Source organism: Neomonachus schauinslandi, chromosome 6 (assembly GCF_002201575.2).
Source record: "Neomonachus schauinslandi chromosome 6, ASM220157v2, whole genome shotgun sequence".
Taxonomy (NCBI): domain Eukaryota; kingdom Metazoa; phylum Chordata; class Mammalia; order Carnivora; family Phocidae; genus Neomonachus; species Neomonachus schauinslandi.
This window is the reverse complement of record NC_058408.1, coordinates 148,154,749-148,175,101: the sequence shown is the minus strand read 5'-3', so window position 1 is coordinate 148,175,101 and position 20,353 is coordinate 148,154,749. Positions and strand designations below refer to the sequence as shown.

The 20,353-nt window shown below is 50.9% G+C and overlaps 2 protein-coding genes across 4 annotated transcripts in view; one reads left to right on the top strand and one right to left on the bottom strand.

Moving 5' to 3' along the window:
- DHX32 (DEAH-box helicase 32 (putative)) overlaps nt 1–14,627 on the top strand; it is a 51,521-nt gene extending 36,894 nt beyond the window's left edge. For both annotated transcript variants that reach the window (XM_021703758.1, XM_044916181.1), the window contains 7 exons: nt 110–209; nt 297–455; nt 8,528–8,719; nt 9,551–9,700; nt 11,269–11,456; nt 12,847–13,028; nt 14,085–14,627. In XM_021703758.1, the coding sequence (XP_021559433.1) occupies nt 110–209; nt 297–455; nt 8,528–8,719; nt 9,551–9,700; nt 11,269–11,456; nt 12,847–13,028; nt 14,085–14,256 (1,143 nt within the window). In that variant the 3' untranslated portion in view covers nt 14,257–14,627. The remainder of the gene's footprint in view (nt 1–109; nt 210–296; nt 456–8,527; nt 8,720–9,550; nt 9,701–11,268; nt 11,457–12,846; nt 13,029–14,084) is intronic.
- LOC110592694 (BRCA2 and CDKN1A interacting protein) overlaps nt 14,413–20,353 on the bottom strand; it is a 16,411-nt gene continuing 10,470 nt past the window's right edge. Inside the window, exons 4-8 of one of the 2 annotated variants that reach the window (XM_021703759.1) lie at nt 18,929–19,018; nt 18,503–18,601; nt 18,091–18,278; nt 16,237–16,411; nt 14,413–14,861 (exon numbers count right to left, since the gene is read on the bottom strand). In XM_021703759.1, coding sequence (XP_021559434.1) covers nt 14,691–14,861; nt 16,237–16,411; nt 18,091–18,278; nt 18,503–18,601; nt 18,929–19,018 — 723 coding nt within the window. In that variant the 3' untranslated portion in view covers nt 14,413–14,690. The remainder of the gene's footprint in view (nt 14,862–16,236; nt 16,412–18,090; nt 18,279–18,502; nt 18,602–18,928; nt 19,019–20,353) is intronic. The other variant, XM_021703760.1, reaches the window with a different exon arrangement.

Here is a 20,353-nt window from a genome sequence, read left to right as displayed (position 1 = left end):
TAGCAGAGCATTTCACCAAATGCTGCAAACCACACGCTCCCCTCCGGTACAGCGAGCCTGCGAAATCTTGAGTGATCTGATGCTAAAGTTGCTGTCTCTCCATTTAAAGGTGTACAACCCTAGAATAAGAGCAGACTCACTCATCACGCAGCCCATCAGCCAAAGCCAAGCGGAGATACGCAAGCAGATTCTCGGTTCGTCTTCTTCAGGTAGCACCACGGTCACGAAGACTGCTGTAAATTCCTGAACGAAGGCAACCTAGAGACATTAAAACCACTCTCCTTGGTTTCTTCTAGGAAAACTCTTCTGTCTGTACTCTGAGGAATTTGCTTCCAAAGACATGCGGCCACTGAAGCCAGTGGAAATGCAGGAAGCCAACCTCACCAGCATGGTGCTCTTCCTGAAGAGAATAGACATCGCGGGCTTAGGCCACTGCGACTTCATGAACAGACCAGGTAGCTTTGTGCTCGCGGGGCGCGGGGCCAAGACGGGCCTCCTTGCCTCCTGTCCGGGCCCGGGCCGGAGAGCAGGTGGCCCTCGGCAGTGTGGGCAAGTGTGGGGTGGCGGGCGTGTGTACAGAAGCATTTTTCCCTTTAGAGGCAAACGTTCTCTGAAGGAATTTTTTTTTTTTTTTTTAAGGTTTTACTTATTTGCGAGAGAGAGAATGAGAGAGAGCATGAGAGGGGGGAGGGTCAGAGAGAGAGGCAGACTCCCTGCTGAGCAGGGAGCCCGACGTGGGACTCCATCCCGGGACTCCATCCCGGGACTCCAGGATCATGACCTGAGCGGAAGGCAGTCGCTTAACCAACTGAGCCACCCAGGCACCCTCTGAAGGAATTTTTTAAAAAACCTCTAGAAATCCCTGCCCTGAGGCAGTGGAGGATGGTCTGTCATGGGAGCCGGAAGCCCAGGAGGGTGGGCCCGAGGGGCCTGCTGGGGTCTGAGTGTGGCGTCTGAGGCTGCCTGCAGCCGAGGGCAGGCGACTTCTGGCAGCTTTCAGGTTTCCTGGTGGGACGTGTGTCAGCCTACAGTCCTTCCTCCTGCATCGCTCTGTCACACGGGGGAGCCCCCCTAGAAGTTCCCTCCTTGGTAATTACGGTCCAGCTCTCCTGTGAAGGGGTAAGGTTCTTGAACCTAGGGCTGAGACTAGTTACAGGCCGGTCACGGTTCTCCGGGGGAATCTCTCCTCTGGTGGGTCCCGTCACCCAGGAGGTGCCGGCGTTCTCCCCTCCAGGGCCGCCCCTCCCTCGCTGGGATGGCGGCTGCTCTCTGGGGCACCAGCAGGGTGCTGCGGAAAGGCCGAGAAAGCACGGGGCAGGCGGCTTCAGCGGTGTGTGGGGCGGCCACGCCACATGCTGAGCTCGGGAAGGGAAGCCGGGACCTTCTCTTCTTAGCCTCCCGCCTTCTCGCACATTCCCAGTTGGCTTCTCCTACCTGGTGGGCAAACGCTCTTCCGCTCTGCCTGCAATGTCTGGGGGGTGACACTGGCTACGGAGTTTAAACCGTCAGCAGTCAGCCGGCAAAGAAAGGCTGAAAGTAGCAAATGCTCTCCTTGTTCTTGTCCATTTAAACATCTGCCTGTCCTCTCAGGGAGAACGGCAGTACCCTCTGTATGGCCCGCACAGACATAGTTGTTCAAAGCTGCAACAAGCCTCTGAGGCAAATGCTCTGATTCGCTCCATTTTACAGATGAGGAAACTGAGTCACAGAAATCAGGTCACGTACACAGACGGAGAGGGTGAACACTCTGCTAGAGTGTCTCCTTAAACACAGCGGAGCCCCATGGGCCTCAACATCTCTCCCAGTCGTCTGTGCCCTCTTTTCCTTGGGGAGTTGTCTGGCGCTTCTCCACCGCACCCCCAGACCTCCAGCGCCCCACCCCCGAGCCGGCAGGGGCGGCTCAGATGCGGCTTGCTGAGCGCGGCCTGCCGGGGCTTCAACAGGAAGGGATGCCTTCCGCTGCCCCCCCTGCCACGGGAACTGTGGCGAGCTAGACGGGAGTGGGGGCCGGGGGCCGGGGGCCCAGGCAGGCCGGCCGTGCAGGTGGCCGCCTTCCCGTGGCCTCCATGCCATCACTTTCCAGCCGCCCCCTCCTCTCCCGGGTGTCCTTCTGACCACTGAGGAAGAAAGTGAGGGTCTCTGCCACGTTCCCCCATTTCTCGGGTTTCTCCTCGGTGACCTCAGAGCTTCGGACGACTTTGCGGGAGGCCAGTTGGCCACAGTGACCCCTGCAGAGACCTTCCAGAGACCGAGCTCCGAAGAAACACGCTTCATTTTCGGGAAAATGGCTGCCCAGCTCCCCCGCTCGTCTCTTAGGCCCCGAATCAGCACGTGTTGACTCCCTAGGCGTCTTCTTGGCTGCGGACAGTGGCTGTTCGGTGAGCTTGCCGTGAAGGGAGAAGCGGGCAGCAAAGCACAGCAGTGCAGAGAACCCTGCGTTCCCCCGGGGGCCCCGTCTGCGCTGCTTAGGCCCGGAGCTGGTCACCGGGGACCGAGGTTAGGGCGGCGGCTTATTGTTGTCTCCCGACAGTACGCACAGGACTGTGTTCTGCTGTGCTGGGGGAAAAGCTAACTGTGGAGTCACTCTGGCTCATCATTTTAGGAGGAAAAAAAGATGATGCTTGCAGCTGGTGCATTTAATTCAACTTCCCATTGAAATATGCAAATGCAGCAAACCTGTTACCCTTTTCAGGATTCATGAGCCATGTGAAAATGAATTTGGCATAACTAGGCTACAGGCTATTCATTGAACTCCCTTGATAAAGATCTCTTAAAAAGGACAAAAAGAGCGTCCATTGTTTTTTCTTCCCTGGTGCTGAAGATTGACCTCCATCACGAGCGACACCATCACTGTTGATGTGGATCAGGAGGCCCAGGGTCAACTGAGCACACGTTTCCTTCTGGGAAGCAATGGCACCTACACCGAAACTGGGGACAAACTAGCTGCAACGTACCAGCCTGCACCAAATGTCATCTTTGTGTTTGGATGCAGAGCTCGTGTGGGTGAGACGACTGGCTTTGGAAAGATCCGGGAAGAATGAACCCGCACACAGACTGGCCAGACGTGGTGTGCAGGACGAGAGACCGAGCGCTCGGGGAGGCGGGCAAGGACACAGGCACGGAATCACACCGCGGCCGTGGACGCCAGTGTTGGGAGTCGGCAGGACGAGGGCTTAGAGATGCTGCAGGGGCTTGATCTGCGGTGATGCTGCAGGAAGTTCCCCAGAGGAGTCAGGATCTTCTGGAATCCCGTCTGCCGCAGGAAAGCCTCGATCGTGTGCACGCTGGCGAAGCGCCTCTGCTGGTCTCTGCAGCACTGAAAATGGGGCATTTCGCTTCGGGGTTTGCAAAAGGGTCTTTAAATGTGACCCTCTGTACTCAGAGGAGAGCAGGGGCACAAGGGGCTGCAGACGCCATGTGCACATGCTGGTGCTCGCAGACGGCCTCGCCGCACACCCCCCAGCCCCCCCGACAGCCCCGGACGTGAGCAGAGAGGCCGATGCCACACGGGCAGGAAGCCCCTGTCCAGGTGTCCACGTCAGCGACGGTCGCACTCGCAGAGTTTGTTGCTGTATTCAGGTGGCGGGGTGGGAGTGTGGAAAAGAGACACAAAGTACTTTTTCTTCACTTCAGTGAAGAGGAGAATGGGAGAGATTTTAGAAGGCAGAGAATGGAAGCATTTTCAGCTCTTGATTCACATTAGGCTCGTCATGGGTCACGTGAGCACGGGACTCTCTCTCCAGGCCAGGACGTTGGAGGGCAGAAGGGGACGCTGTTGATAATTAAGCCGTGGCGAGCTGTGGGACTGGGCCGTGCTTGGCCCGCCGGGCAGAGGGGCCCCGGATGAGGGGCCGCACCAGGGAGCTCGGGCTCCCAAGCAGACTGCCAGGGCTCTGGCCCCGGCCCCCCACTCCCGTGTCACATCTGGCATTGTGTCACCCCCTTGGGCCTCAGTTTCTTCATCTGAGTGTGAGCATAATCAAAGTAATTGGCCCATAGAGTTGGCAATATAAATCCATTTATGTGACTGGCCTATAGTAAATCCTGTAGCTGTCCCCACCTGTGTGACTCCTACCTGAGCTCCGAAACAGGCCTTGGGCCCTGAGCGGCAGAGTCCCTACAAAGGGCAGTTTTCACCGTGTGAGAAGCAGATACGGAGCTGCAGGCGTTCGGAGGCAGCCCCAGGCTGCTCACAGCAGAGCGTCCGGCTTGGAGCCAGAAGACACACAGCAGGTGCAAAGGCCCGGGCCCCCGTCCCCGTCGTGCAGCGCGGAGACAGGCTGCTGAGTCCTGTGTCTCTGGCACGTCACTTAGCTTTTCCTCATCTGTGGCATGAGGATACAGTGTGTGTCCTCTCGTGTCAGGGGCTCCTAGAGGCTCACAGGAGATGATTTGTGCTGAAGTGCTGTGTGTAGTGTGTAGAGGGCGAGGTTAGGCAATTGCCAGGCTTTATGAGCATGTCCTTTGAAACTTGAGGAAACAGAAGCCTGCCCGTCCTGGCCTCTTCAGAGCCAAACTCGTAAACCCGTTTCCTAGAAGTCCCAAGACTTTAGAGTCTACACCGTCAGCCCAGAGCCATCTCGTGATTCCTCAGTGTCTCCCCTCTGTGCACCGTGCACGATGCCCAAGTCCCAGTCCTAAAACCAGTTGGGACCAGAAACTTCCTTTTTTCTTTAGTCCTCTCAAGCTGTGACTTTATTTCTCTCTGTCGTCTTTCTCCGTGTGTGTGTGATGAATGCAAGTACCTGGCACACGGTGAGAGCTTTGAGGGCAGCTGTTCTTGTTCCTTCCATAGGCCAGCTTGGCCCCTACCTTTTCGAAGCTCCAGCGGCACCTGAATTATTATGCTGTGGTGTATTAGTTAGAATTCCTCTGGACACGGTGCCAGCAATGCGGTTCACGCTAGCGTAAACACAAGTGAAGGATCATAAGGACATTGGGGTGTCCTGTGAAATGCAGGGTGAGAAGGAAGTCAAGCCTCAGGAACACTTAAGAAAATAGAGACTTGAACAGCCTTGGCACACGGGGTCTCATCTCTGGGTCTCTTGGTTCTTCTCCTTTGCTCTCTCTCGTCAGTCCTCATGGCAGAATCTCAGCTGTATTCTCCAAGTCAGCCCCTGGAAACCCCTCAGCTTCTCTTGATCCAGACTCTGAACCCCCGCCCCCCGCCCCCCGCCCCCGGAGAGCGTCACTGGCTCGGGTTGAGCAGGGCCCACCCTGACCCAGGCAGCCGTGTCTGGAGGCTAGCGGTAGTCTGGGAGGTGGTCACGTGCTACAAAATCGTGCTTCTCTAGGACTGGGGGTGCACTTCCTTGAGAAGAGGCCAGTCGGGTAAAATTACATCTCCGGACACTGGAAATTGGTCGTTGGTTTATATGTGGGTCTCCCTCCTAAGACCTCCAGCTCCAGGAGGGCCAAGGTTGGGCCCATCCGCCCACATGTGTCCCTGCCCCTGGGGCCTTGCAAATGCCAAGATCACAAGACACTCACATGTGGCTTGAGAGGAAGTGAGTGAATGAGTTGAGTGTTATCCTTAGAAGGAAATAAGTCCACTAACCAACAGCCAGCAAGGCAGCCCCTGGAGATGGACTCCGCTCCCTTCTTCCCCTTAGTCCTTCCCTAGGCCTGGGCTGGGCGGGAGTGACGGGAGGTGCCAGAGGCTCTCTGGTCTGTGAGGCTGTCCTTCCAGGGCACAGCACGGAGCGGTAAGCTCAGAGGGCTCCCTGCCTCGTGCTGCAGCCCGAGAACCCCGTCCGTGGCAGGGCTGGGGACAAAAGGGTCTGCTGCTACCCGTAAGGAGTCACCTTGCCGTGGGCATGGCGCTGAAAACGTATCTCTCCGGGTGACCAGTGGAGGCCCCCCTATCTCTCAGATCCTTTCCAACTCTAGTGACGCCAACCAAACCTTAATCCTGTATCCTTATTGGTTAGAGAGTAGGTTAAGGGGTCTTGGGAAAGAGAGGAATCAACCATGGGGACTGCTGACCAAGAGACACCCCCTGCCCGGTTCTGCTCCGGCACGACATCTGTTAGCACTGTTTCCCATGGCCCGCACTTAAACGACGCTGCTGTGAAGAGCCTCGTCTACACCCTTCTGCCGTTTAGCTGAGACCGTTTTATGAGCCACACTGGGGAGATGTCTTAAAGTGTGGATGTAATATTAGCAAATCCTATTTAGTTATTTATTGTTGTTCTTTCACCTGTGTAATGTTCCTTCTGATATAATAAAACCCCAAGAACATCCTCTTCTCTTCTGGTGTTAGGACGGGAGCAGAATTAGGAAGTTATTTCGTAATCCTGTGTGCAGCCAACTGAGCTGCAGGGCATAAAAACGAGGAGTAGGTGCCCTTTGGGGACAGAGCCCAGCTGCGGAGCCAGATGCTTACGGGGACAGTTGCCAAAGATCCTGTAAGTTATAATGCAGCGGCTTTGCTGATTTATAGAAATTGGTTTCTAAACAGTTTTCAGTAATTAAGTTTGTGCTCGCAACCCGCTCCTGCTGTGTTTAATCTGAGATGCGTGTTTCTATGACTGCGTCTCACACCTTCGCCAGCAGGTCAGCTGTTCCTTCATTTCATGGCTCACTGAGAGAACTCTCGGACTTTTTTTTTGCTGAATAGCCCATCTGTCTCCTTGCCGGGACTGTGGCCTCTCAAGGTCTCCTCGTTGCCCAGGGGTGTCCAAGAAGGAACGAGGAGCGCACCAGTGCTCCATGCCAGCACCCAGGCGGGACTGGGGGAGCAGAACGCGGGGAAGGACAGGAATCTCCTGGGAGCCCTGCGCTGCTCAGTGGTTCAATCTCAATGAGAGAATTCGAAAGCAATAGGGAAGTTAAAGTTCTTCTATCCCAGTCGGGGATTAAAGCTGTGCTCCAGGTCGTTCAGCGGGCGTCTGGAGTCCAGGCAGGTTCGCAGGGGGCTACTTCTTAGAGCCTCTGGCAGCCCTGACACCTGCTTTTCCAGAACTGATCTGCTTGCAACTGATGCGTCTCAGGTTGAGATCAGGCCCGTTACCTGCTCTGCTCTTCTGCAGCGAAAGGACTAGAGACTTGACGAACTGCACGTCACCCTCAGCGAGCCATATCTCCATCCACAGCAGTGGTTTCTCCTATTGTTTTCATGGCATCTTTTTAGCAACGAGGGGATTGTAGCAAATCTGAGTTGGTGACTGGCCTTTGAGTTACAGTTGGCCTGAAATTTTGATAAGTAGCTTAGCGGTCGGTGTTTGAACCGCAAATAAGAAAATTTTTACTATTTGTTACATTGAACTCCCAGATGCAAGTAGGTGAAATTGCTGCTTGGGTCCCCATCATATTCATCTCCTGCTCACAATGCACCTGCGAGAGTTGAGACACATGAAAGTGATCTGGAGGTGCTCGGAAATCCTTCAGTGTCTGGGGTAGAACACAACAGCAGCTTAATACTGTGTGGTTTGCTTCTTTGTGTGGCCTTTATTGCTGTACCACCTGCCCGACAGATGAAACACACATGTACTTATTGATCTCCTCTTACTCTGCAAGGGCAAGGAGAGTACCTTGCTTTGAACAAATGGATTATCTTTTTTGGTGGGGATTAAGCATATATGATAAACACACCATTACTGATGTTCTATAAACTTAAGAAATACAGATCTGGAGAAAATCAGCCTTCTGCCCTTATTTGCACCGACAAGTAACTCTTAAACATCCTTGCCTACTATTTCTGTCATCTCTGCAGGTTCTGGGTCAGTTTCAGTTGTGATTAATTTTTCTCTTTATTATGGGACTGTATTTTCCTGCTCTTCATGCCTCTACGTAATTTTTTATTGGATGCTAGACATTGTACATTTTGCTGTGTTGCGTATTGGATATTTTGTGTTCCTATAAGTACTTTTGACCTTTATCCTGGGTTGCAGGATGATCCTTTCAGGTCCTGGTTTTAAGCTCGGTTAGCTGGCACTGGAGAGTGCACATCAGGGGTGGGGGGCAGGGATTCTTCCCTTCTGCTTCTCCTACCCGGGGCCCCATAACTGTGCGATTTCCCAGCCCAGTGGGTAGAAGTGGGCAGTATCCTAGATCCCGTGTCAGGAGACGGCACTGTCCCGCTAATCCTCTGGATGGTTCTGTGACCCAACATAGTTTCTTCTGCGTGCTCCACTGACGAATCGAGGAGACCTTTCATGGATCTTCCAAGTCCTGTCTCTGTATGGCTCTCTCCCATCAGGTAGTCCCACCTGCAAGCTCTGGCCACCTTAGCCTCCTTGGACCCTCCGCACCATCTTCATAACTCCAGCAGGCTCCACCTGGGTCCACTTCCGGCACTGCAGCCGGGAAACTCTTTCAAGGCCTTACACTGGGCAGTCATGGTGCTCACCTCATTAGCGTCCCCCTCTCAGGAATCACTGTCCTTCACTGCCTGACGTTCTTTGTCTTGCAAGCTGTCATTTCACATGTCTTGCCCACTGTTTGCTTGTTTCATGTGAGGGGAGGCCCAGGACTTGTCACCCCATCTTGGTTCTAGGAGATGGGTGATGATTTTTTTCTCTGCTAGCCCCAGAAAGTCTGATGCAGGCTCTGGAAGACTTGGATTACCTGGCCGCACTGGACAATGATGGGAATCTCTCGGAGTTTGGGATCATCATGTCGGAGTTTCCTCTTGACCCACAGCTCTCAAAGTCTATCCTAGCATCCTGTGAATTTGACTGTGTGGAGGAGATGCTGACGATCGCGGCCATGGTGACAGGTATTCCTCTGGGAGCACGGCTCCTTTGTGCTGTCAGTTCGTCCCAGGTCTAGGTTTAAGTGAGATCTGTTTGAAATATTTTAAGAACCTAACAGAGACTTTGACCAATTCATTTAACCCTTTGAAGTGATAATTAAGTACTTTAATAGATTTAAAAGGTAGAAAGTTAGATGAATTATCTTTTTTTTTTTTTAAAGATTTTATTTATTTATTTGACAGAGAAAGAGAGAGAGAGCAGGGGGAGTGGGAGAGGGAGAAGCAGGCTTCCCGCTGAGCAGGGAGCCCGATGCGGGGCTCAGTCCCAGGACCCTGGGATCATGACCCGAGACGAAGGCAGATGCTTAACAGCTGAGCCACCCAGGCGCCCCACAAATTATCTTAATATGAAAAAATCAAAATCCAGTGAATTACTCAGACATTGAAAGAAAAATGTGTCACTAGAAGTGTTCTTCCCCAAAGAGTGATGCGTTTCTGTTTTTATTTCCTACCTCCTTCATTCTTCTTGCTTTCTGTGTTTTAATGATTTCTTTTACTGGCAGCTCAGGCCAAAGGCTGTGGCTGGGCCTGAGTAGCTCCAGTCCCCGGGGGCCCCCCTGCTCTGACTGTGGTACCAGCAGGGGACTCACTATACCTGACAGAGGCAAACATAAACAGGGACAAAAACATGATGATAACATCCTAAGTCTCTGATTTCTAATAAGCAACAATAACATTTATTCAGAGAAATGGGAGCGGTTCTAGATGCACAGCAGTGAGCCCTTCCCTCTGCGTGTTGTGCTCAGGTCAGAGGTCTCCAGTCTCGCTGACCTTGTGACCTTTTGCATCTTAAAGCTCCCAACTGCTTCTCGAATCTGCCACATGGAGCTGAGGAGGCTGCCTTGACTTGTTGGAAGACGTTTTTACATCCCGAAGGAGATCACTTTACCCTCATCAACATTTACAAGGCCTACCAAGACATAGCTCTGAACTCTGCCAGTGAAAGTAAGTGAACGCTTGTGATTCGGAGCATCTGACTCATTTCCACCTTTCCTTCCCCAAAGAAAGCTGAGTTGTTGTTCACCCTTCTCTAGCCCTGTTGGTCACCCGAGGGGCTGGCGCTTGAGGGTCTGGCTGTGCTCGCTGCCGTGCGTTGGAACCCCAGCGCTCAGCCCGGCCAGCCCTCAGGGAGCTAGGTCGGCATGGATGACATGGGGCTACAGAGACTTGCACGGCACAGCTCCCACCCTCCAGGGTCGGGGGAAGAAAGGAACTGCCATCTCCAAGTGCCCTGGGGTCAGAGCTGTGCTTTGTGCTTTCCCTAACATCCACATTCACTCCTAGGCGGAGAGAGAATACGGACATTGAGAACCAAACCAAACCAACCACCCCGGGCCTCAGATACTAGGAAGGAGTCGGTGGGTGTGCTGAGGGGGGCTGAAGAGAACTGGACTGGAACTTGGCCAAGGGGAGGGGAGGGCATGTGGAAAAGCTGAGGCAGAAGTCCTGATGCTAGCCGACAGTGAGCCCGACAGTGAGCGTGTGAACTTCCCCGAGGGGGACCCGACGAAAAGGGAGCTAGAACACCCTCTTCCCTTAAAGACAGGAAGAGGATCCTGAGGGGCGGGCAGGGCAGAGCAGCGGGCACAGGCTGGGGCCTCCAAAGGCAGCCAGTGAGGGGCTCCCTTCCAGCAAGGGAACCTTTGTTTTCCATGAAGCATCTTTTACCTCCTTTGCTCTGGTGGACAAGATGAAAAGTGAGCTGAAAAAGATGACATGGCAGTTTGAATGGCAGTACAGCTATAGAGAGTGGGGAGTTAATTTTTCAGAGCTGAGAAGATAAAGTCAGTGGAGCCAGCAAGGATAGGGGGAGCTTGGTGGCATCTTTTGAGAGCAAGGACGGTGGGTGCCATTGTTTGCCCAAGTACATGCTCTTGTTGCTGAGGCGGCCTGAGGGCACAGGACAGGGTCAACCGGGGTCTCCTCCCTGCTGTGCCAAGGCCAGGTGCATTCCCAGCACAAGACAGAACTCCAGGTCCATCCTAAGTAACTATGGGTAGCAAGAAAGCATTAACTTCAAACTGAACCAGATGACTGAATTTTAATATAAAATTTGCAGCTAGAGCAGGTAGATGAGCTCAACAGAATTCCCAAGTCAGCCTAGTAGTAATCCTTTTCTTATAAACACGTTGAGATATTTTCATGGCTCAGGGGAACTTCTACCGTAGACCTGCCCCTCCTAGTTTGAACAAATGCTGGGGCCGGGTACATCCTCACTGTTCTTACACGAGCCAAACGGTCAGAGACACCCTCCTGTCCCCCTTCAGAGCTGCCGATGAAGGGGGCTACACTGGTCGGCACTAGAACATGCTGCTCCCACAGTTCAGTGGGCTTCCGGAACCCCCACGGCCAGTGCAGGTCCTGCCAGCCAGCCCATGTCCCTGCAGCCTCCCTCCCACCCGCTCACGTGACCTCCTCTTGAGGCGAGGCGGGCAGAGGACACAGAGATCACACCTCCTTCCCGGCCGGGGCTCTTACCGCTTATGGCAAATCATTTCTTCTTTCTTTCCCAGACTGTGTTGAAAAGTGGTGTCATGATTACTTCCTCAACTGCTGTGCTCTCAGGATGGCAGACGTTATCCGAGCTGAACTCTTAGAAATTGTCAAGCGAATCGAGCTCCCCTGTGCAGAACCTGCTTTTGGCTCAAAGGAGAACGCTCTGAACATAAAGAAGGCTCTCCTGTCCGGTTACTTCATGCAGGTGAGAATGGGGATGGCAGCCTTCACTTTGGTCTTTCCAGAATGTCATGTGTTCGGGACGGTCTGTCAGGAAGTTCTCACCTAGGAGGATTCTTTTACTGGTGTTAACTTTAAATAAAACTGAAAACCTTCTGTGTTACTAAAGATATAGTATGTATGTATGTATTTATTTGTAAAGATTTTATTTATTTGACAGAGACAGACACAGAGAGGGAACACAAGCGGGGGAGTGGGAGTGGGAGAGAGAGCAGCAGGCTTCCTGCCGAGCAGGGAGCCCAGCATGAGGCTCGATCCCAGGATTCTGGGATCATGACAGGACCCTGGGATCATGACCTGAGCCGAAGACAGACGGTTAACGACTGAGCCAACCAAGCGCCCCAAGGTTTAGTATTTAAATGTACTTCCCCTCAAGGGAATTGAAGGGCTAAGCCAGAGTATGTTCACTTTGTCCAAAAGGACAGAAGGCCTTTTTCATCACAGAGGGAAAGTTAGGAAAACACGCTCTTCGGCTAAGCATCAGATACAGTCCCTCATCTCACCGGTTTGTGAATTAGCTCACATTTAACCGATGATACTAACACCCAAGAAATAAAGGTAATGTCCATTTTTCATCCCCCAAATGAAGGCTGCCTAATGCAGCTCCCCTAAATTAAAGCACATTGGGGAAGGAAGCATGCATGTTCTTCATGTCACGGTCAGAGAAATTGTGGTATTTCCACTCACACTCTAGAGCGGTCTTAATAGAGGAAAAAATGACATTTTAACATGAATTTCCTCATCATGTACAGAAAGTAAGGTTCCTACATCACAGAGTTACTGTATTAATTGAGCTAAAACATCCGGCATAAAGCACCTGACATCTGAGTATATCGCCCATACTGGGGCAGGTACCACGCTGGCTTTCACGACCCCAACATTAACCTCCGTAGCTATGCTTTCCACTCACTGCCCTGAAATTACTGAAGTTAGTAATGTCATCATCACTGTCTCAAAAGTTTTGGGCAAAACCTGTTTTTGGCTTATTTTCTAGATCTGAAAATAGGAAACATGGGTGGCAAATGTGTAATTTTTACTATTTTGAACAAAGTACTTTGGAATTTTTTAAACAAAACATTTTTGTCTATTGATCTCCATATTAACACAAAATCTTTTTTCTTAAAAACTCTGCCTTGTAGGGCGCCTGGGTGGCTCAGTTGGTTAAGCGACTGCCTTCGGCTCAGGTCATGATCCTGGAGTCCCAGGATCGAGTCCCGCATCGGGCTCCCTGCTTGGCAGGGAGTCTGCTTCTCCCTCTGACCCTCCCCCCTCTCCTGCTCTCTCTGTCTCATTCTCTCTCTCAAATAAATAAATATAATCTTTAAAAAAAAAAAAAAAACAACTCTGCCTTGTAGATTGCACGGGATGTGGACGGATCTGGTAACTACTTAATGCTAACACATAAGCAAGTTGCTCAGCTGCATCCCCTGTCCGGTTACTCCATCACCAAGAAGATGCCGGAGTGGGTTCTCTTCCACAAGTTCAGCATATCTGAGAACAACTACATCAGGATTACCTCAGAAATCTCTCCTGAACTGTAAGTTTAATAGAAAAAAGGGAGTTCTTTCCAACTCATACTTGACTAAATGACACGTTTGGCTTTTAATACATTCTCAGTTAGGTTACGCCAGCACCAATTTAATTTATACTGAGCGTACCTACTTATGGTCTCTCTGATCTAAATGTTCCTCTCTTTGGGATCACAACATAAATTATATACCACGCAAAGGGGCTCCTAGCCGGCTCAGTCGGTGGAGCCTCCAATGCTTAATCTCAGGATCATGAGTCCGAGCCCCATGTTGGGTGTAGAGATACTTAAATATTTCCACACTTTTTTTTTTTTTTTTAACAGCATAGTGCCTCTTAAAAGGCACAAAAAGCTGTAGAGAAAAAGTGTTTGCAGGTGCAGACCTTGAGGAAGGCCCTCTGAGAACAGACGTGCCCCAAGGCTAGGGCCAGTGGGGAAGGGAGCGGGGAGGCAGGCAGGTACCAGAAATGTAGGGCTTATGAGCCAAATGAGGGTCTGGAATTTATCCTAAGCGCAGTACAAAAGAACTGGGAGAGTTTTAAGGTGGAGTAACATCTCTCGGTATAGACTTTTAAAGATGACTCCGGTGGCTACGAGAGTGAACTGCAGGGGGCAGTAGTGAGAACGAAGAGCAGTCTTTTGGGGCCATTGCAGATGTGGGTCCACGCACACTCCTACCTGGACAGTGATGTTGAAGGCAGGAACCAAAACTAACTAGTAGCTGGATGGGGAGTGGTGTTAGTAAGACAAAGAGGCCAAGACACCCCCTCTCTTACCCACCCAAAGTTCTCTGGAACACCTGATCTCATCTTTCCCATGTTGTGCTGGGCATCACCCACTGTGTGGCGGAACACTAGAGAAGCCAGCTTATTCTAGAAATGCAATTGGATTGACTCCATGAAAACCACAGGAAGTATTTATTCTGCAAAGGCAGATAGAGACGGGAGAGTTCAAATTAAATACCAGGTCTACAACTAGATTCTCCCGGGGTGGGAAGTTCCCACATGTAATGTTTGGTATCTCTCCCTAAAAAGGGAAAAACTCTCACCTTTCTGTTTTCCACAGATTTATGCAGCTGGTGCCACCGTACTATTTCAGTAACCTGCCTCCTAGCGAAAGTAAGGACATTCTCCATCAAGTAGTGGATCACCTTTCACCTCTATCAACAATGAAAAAGGAACAGCAAATGTGTGAGAAGTGCCCTGAGACTACTGAGCAGAGATGCACCATCCAGTAATGCTTCGGAATCTTTACAGGAAGCAAGATGTGCAATAAGTACCCCCCCCCGCCCCCACCGGCCTGAGCATAGCCCCGCTGGAGGTGCGGACATTTAACTTGAACAAGGAGAACACACCCCACACGAGTCTTGAAAAAAATAACACTTTGTATATTGTTTAAAAATAAAAAAATAGAGGTTTTTATTGAGTTCTTTAAATTACGACTCCACGTTTTCCTTCTTATTGGAAAAGCTTTTAATCAACCATTCATAATTTGACCAAATTTTTTTAAAAAGCTATTTTGTAAATGGGTCACACACATAGGTGACAGAGCCCTACTTTTTTGTAGAGGAGCTTACTCTGAATAAAGTCACGAGTTTTTCAGTAAATCTGAGCTGTTTTCTGGTAATTTTATATACACAAAACCACCCCACTACTGTCCATGGGAAATGGGTCAGACAGAAAGATGTTCTTTGAGTTTATCCATGATTTCGTTCATCCTGTCACCTGGAATCAACATCACGGTTCGCAAGGGCTTCATCGGGACATCATCAAAGGACCACCTGCCTCCCAGACGAGTGTCGCTCTCTTCCTGCACCGAGTAGCTGAACTTCAGGATTGCCTTCTGAACCAAATATATAATCGTAAGTTAAAAATTCAGACAACCCAAAGGCAAAACTTATTTACGTGGCAGTCAGGAATACTGTTTGACGTGTTTGAGAATGACAGAGAACAGAAGCAAAACACGGACTAAAATAAGCTCAAATGGGATATTCAGGCCCAAGTTACAAAATGCTTACCAAACAGATTTCTAACCTACAGGAGAAGCATGGAGAGCAGTGTCCCAGTCCTAAGAGGTGAACAGCAGCTAAGTGACATAATGCTACCACCACTTATAAGCGTTTATAATTCTGAAGTCATTCATATTCATATTCATATTCATTCTCATTTGATTCTCAATCTTGCAACAGAAAAGTGAAACAAACACTTGTAACATTTGACAATTAATGAGAAGCATGGTCTTCAAACACTGGTCTTTCTTCATTGTCCTGGCTGCTCCCTTGGAATCATGCCGTGTGAAAACGGTAACCAGGCCATCTTAAAATACCCATCCAGCCTTCCCTGAAACTATCTGCCTAAGGTGCTCAGGCAAAAAAAATTTAATTTTCACTATTTACTTCCTGAAAAACAAGGGCAGAGCTGAATCTGTGGTACTTTATTTAGTCGAAGGCTTTTTAAAAGTAGTGACCAGATGGGGGCGCCTGGGTGGCATCTGACTTCAGGGTGTGAGCCCATGTCTGACTCCCTCCTCAGTGGGGAGCCTGCCTCTCCCTCTCTGCCTCTCCTTTTCCCACTGTAGCTCCCCCTGCTTGTGCTTGCTCTAATAAATAAAATCTTAAAAAGGTAGTAACAGACATCCTCTAATCTAGGAAAGTAAGTTACCTCTCAGATTTACTTAACATTTTTGAGAAGAGGTCAGGGTGAGAAAGCGTATTCTCTGGTGTCTGGTTGTCTGTCATGGCATAAGCTACCTTTCTGCAAGAAAGTGCTAGAAATCCCAAAAGTGGGAGGACATCCAAGGGCACAGAGAAGCATGTAAGCCATCACTGGGGAGCAGGGCCTGCCCGAGCTTTCACATCAACCACCTTCATGACCTCAGATAATGGATCTAATCTCCCTCAGACTCAACGTCCCCATCGGCAAACCAGGACTAACGCCTACCCCGTGGAGTGGTTCTAGAATTACAGATCTTCTAGTAAGCATATTGAGTGCCTGATCACCATTCAACGTTCATGGCTTTTCCCCTCCCCAGGCTCCACCCTGGGAGCTGGGGGGCTGGTGACGAACCCGCTGCGAATGTACTAGGTGCGGGCACTGCATTAGCCTCAAGAGCCGCCATCCTCAGAGGATTTTGCCATAAACAGGAGAGCAATCAATCCTGCCGATTGTCAAGAAAATCCTTGTTTACATTCAAACAAATAAGAACAGGACAGTCTTACCTCATAGAAAAATTCTTCCTCCGCATTTGCAAACATTAATTCCTCCTCCTTTTGGTTGTTCCCTTTCTTTTTGGAATTGTTTTTTCCAGCTTCCACAAATGTCTTGCTAATCAGGAGGTAGAAGTAACACTTCCCACATGGCTTGTTAGTTTCGTGTGCCTCCGCTAGTTCTTTCCTGCAAAGCGTAACACAGAGAAGGTCTGCCTGCTGAACCGGGTGAAATCCTACAAACCAGAACACAGGGAAAACCCGTGAGGCCTCTGCAGGGGGTTCTGTCGTCTCTGACACGGGCTTGATGGACAGACATCAGATCTGGACACTTCTAAGCCATGAGTTCTCCTTACGTAGGCAACAGGACTTGTGATGGACTACGGCAGTGTTTTATAGTAAGCAGGAGGAGGAATCTCTCAGATGCTGAGCTGTGGATACACAGCAAATAACAGGAGTCTCATTCAGTTAACATCACTGCTCTGCTTCTGCAGAAGTTTAAAACAGGTAAGAATGGTTTTTAAAAAACAAATGTTGGGGCTCCTGGGTGGTTGGGCTCCTGGGGCTCCTCAGTTGGTTCAGCGACTGCCTTCGGCTCAGGTCATGATCCTGGAGTTCCGGGATCAAGTCCCGCATTGGGCTCCCTGCTCGGGGGAGTCTGCTGCTCTCTCTGACCCTCCCCCCCCTTCATGTGCTCTCTCTCTCATTCTCTCTCAAATAAATAAAATCTTAAAAAAAAAAAGTTTAACAGAGCCACAAGCAATGCCATTAGAGCATCTGACAACTGGTCTCCAAGCACTAGAGTCCGGCACTATGACTACAGTCCTGACATTGCAGAAATGGCATGGCAGGACAGATTCCTCTAGATTCTAGAATAGTCCATGGAGTGGCAACACAGCCTTCCAAAAACTGCGCATCTCCCTATGTACCTGGCTAATCAAAGATGTAAAGACTTCAGCTTTCTTTAACAGAGGACCAGGAGAAAGCACATCACCCTCCTGTGAAACCAAATAAAAATGAGCTCCAGCTGATCAGAAAGAAAGGCTAAACAAAGAACATGCAGCAGAAGTCCAATGAATGGCAGCTGGGCATCAGGGGAGCGCGGGGATGAGAGTCAAACTAAAAAGCAATGAACCTGTTAAACGGGAAACCTGAAGGCTCAGCCTGTCCTCACACCCCCACCAGCGATCAGTGGGCAAACCCAGGCACCGCGCTCCCAGAGCAAGAGCACCCATGCCGCACGGGCCAGTCGATTTCCATCCGCTCCCCCTCAGGGCACAGCAATGCCAATCCTTAGCTCTTCTGGACAATTAAAATGCTGTAAACCTAAAACCCCTGCATTAAGAAAGTACAACAGGGGCACCTGGGTGGCTCAGTTGAGCTTCCAACTCTTGGTTTCAGCTCAGGTCATGATCTCAGGGTCGTTTTAAAACAAAGAAATAAAAAAAACACAACAGCAAACCCCAAGAAGCCAGAGACACAGGATCAGGACTGCGGCTTCCTTAGTTACAAAACATCCCAGTGGAATTGAGGAACTGTACCCAGTTTGTTACTGGAGTAACTGTTCATTTTATCCATGTCACAGAAATTTGGGAAGAGGATGAAAACTTTAGTCCAGTAGGGGGTAAAAAGCCTGTACAAACTCATCTGTGTTTCTACCCTGGACATCTTGTAAGACTATTCAGACTAGCCACAAGCCATTAAGAAGCCCACTGTTAAGAAGGGACACGCCTCTGGCAGGAGGGTCCTCCACTCGCTCGAGCCGCAAGGCTGCCGAGAGGGCGGGCGGCGCGCTTCCCACTGCAGCCGACTGCTGGGTCCGCCCCGGACAACTACTGTGCAGGGGCACGTGGCCCAGGCTCTTACTGGAGCTGCTGATGCATGGGCAGCGCGATCTGAGGAGGGACGTTGATGAACCTCTCGCTGAGGAGAAAGCCCACAGGCTTGGAGGTGTCGTTCAGATGTGTGTCCAGCTGCTCTACCAAGCTCTTTCCACAGCTCTTCTCACAGGAGCTCAGGATCAGCTCTTTAATTTGCTCAGCACACTGGGTACCCTAGAAAGCGAAGAAAGGCTTGCTGTTCACTACAGGCCACACCTGGAGCAGAAAACAAAGTGCTTTCTACCACCTTCTAACCTTACAGTGAGGGCAGTCTCCTGCCACCGCCTTTAAAATCCCACCTGTCCTCAGTGTTGACAGGTTAAGCGTTTCTCAAGGTATCTACACCTGGTTATTTACGGCCCCACGAGCAATGGTGACAGCGTTAGACCAACACTCACAGTCCAGAATAGCAAGCCCAGTCCATCTTGTAAAGACAGGTGGCAGTAACTGGAGAGTTCACGTAAAACCTGAAGATGAAGTCTGACCGGCATCTTATTCTGAGGAGGGTAAACAGCTGGTTTTCCTTTTCTATTAAAACTCAGCGAGTCATGGGGCGCCTGGATGGTGCAGGCGTTAAGCGCCTGCCTTCGGCTCAGGTCCTGGAATCAAGCCCCACACTGGGCTCCCTGCTCAGCAGGAAGCCTGCTTCTCCCTCTGTGCTTTCCCTCTCCCAAATAAATAAATAAAATCGTAAAAAAAAAAAAAGATTACAGTAAGATTTCACAAAAGCACATATCCTTATTGTTAATCTCATCATCTGATATAAAAACAGTCATCATGCATTAAATGAAACAGGAGCTCGGATGCCACCCAGTGAAACCAACCTTTCTTTCAGTTAAATTTAAAAGACTTATGAACCCAAAAATCTCATCTTCATCCACATCGTCATCGCCGTCTTCTGAAACATCCGTTTGCTATTTTAAAAAGAAAAAGAATTAAAATTGATGTTTGGTTGGGAGGAAGTGGAATACCAACTCACGTTTCAGTTTTCAGACACACTTTCTGTGGCTGCCGACACCGTAGGGATGCATCGCACGCTGAGGACCGTGGGCCTTGCCCCTATCAGCTCACCTCCCTTGGTTCTGCTCCCCCTTTATACGTTGCGGAGGACTGCTTCCTGCTCCAAATTTTCTTTATGCTAGGTTCTCAATATATTACAAATCCAGACCAGATAAAACCTCTTGAAATCAACCACCTGTCTGTCTTCTAAGCGATCTGGCTGCAGCCAGCCCTGCTCGCTCCTCTGCGGGTCCCCTCCACCCACTCGCCTCTGCAGTGCGGGCCAGTCCCGGGCGCTGGGGAGGGCAAACGATGCTTGAGCACACTTACTCCTACCACGCGAGCAGGAGAGAAAAAAAGGGCAAGAAAGGAAATGATTTAGGAACGGAGAAGAATGACATGCTGGACTCCAACGTGAACCTGACGACTCTACTGACAGCACCCCCCCTCCCCCGCCAGGCCTCACGCTCCCTCCACACCTCCCTCCGCCAGGCGCATGTGCTTTGCTCACGCTGCGCACTCCCACGGCGCCCCCAGCACCGAGGACCGCAGGGACCCACAACTGTCCCATGTGTGTCCCTGACACTCTTCTGTGAGAAGGGAATGACAGAGCTCTGCCACCCACGGCAGCACCGCTGCTCACGGGGTCCGGCTGAAGGAGCGGGGGCGCTCCTAGATCTCAGCCGGCTGGGCCACTGGCGGGGGGACTCGGGCACAGCGGCTGCCGGGCTTTAAGACCAACATCTCCGCTGAGCCAGGCTGTAAGAGACCACCAGTTGCCTCTTGTGGGAACGAGGAAGGCTGGGCTGGCCGAGGAAATAAAACTATGTGCCAAAACGAGAGCCGTTTCAAGCTCCACAAATCAAGGGGGGGCACTAACAGGCAGGGGCAGTAGCTCAGGACACAAGCACACCCATGCGAGCTGGGCACACCTGCTCATGAGGGGACGGGGAGGCAAAGAAGAGAACATGTCCGCCAGCCCTGGTCCCTCAAGATCAACAGGAGACCGATGTCCTGCACCTCACAGGTCTCCCACCTACTGTAGCGAAACACATGCAGCATGGACAGAGGGCCAAGGGAAGGAAAAGGAACACTCAGTGTCGAATCCTAAGCAATTCCCCAAACTGGGCCACCTGGCTGGCCAGCCACAGGAGCATGCGACTCTTGATCTCATGGCTGTGAGTTCAGCTGGGCAGAGAGCTTACTTTCCAAAAATAAAAGGAAGGGGGAGGGGGTGGATGAGGAGGGAG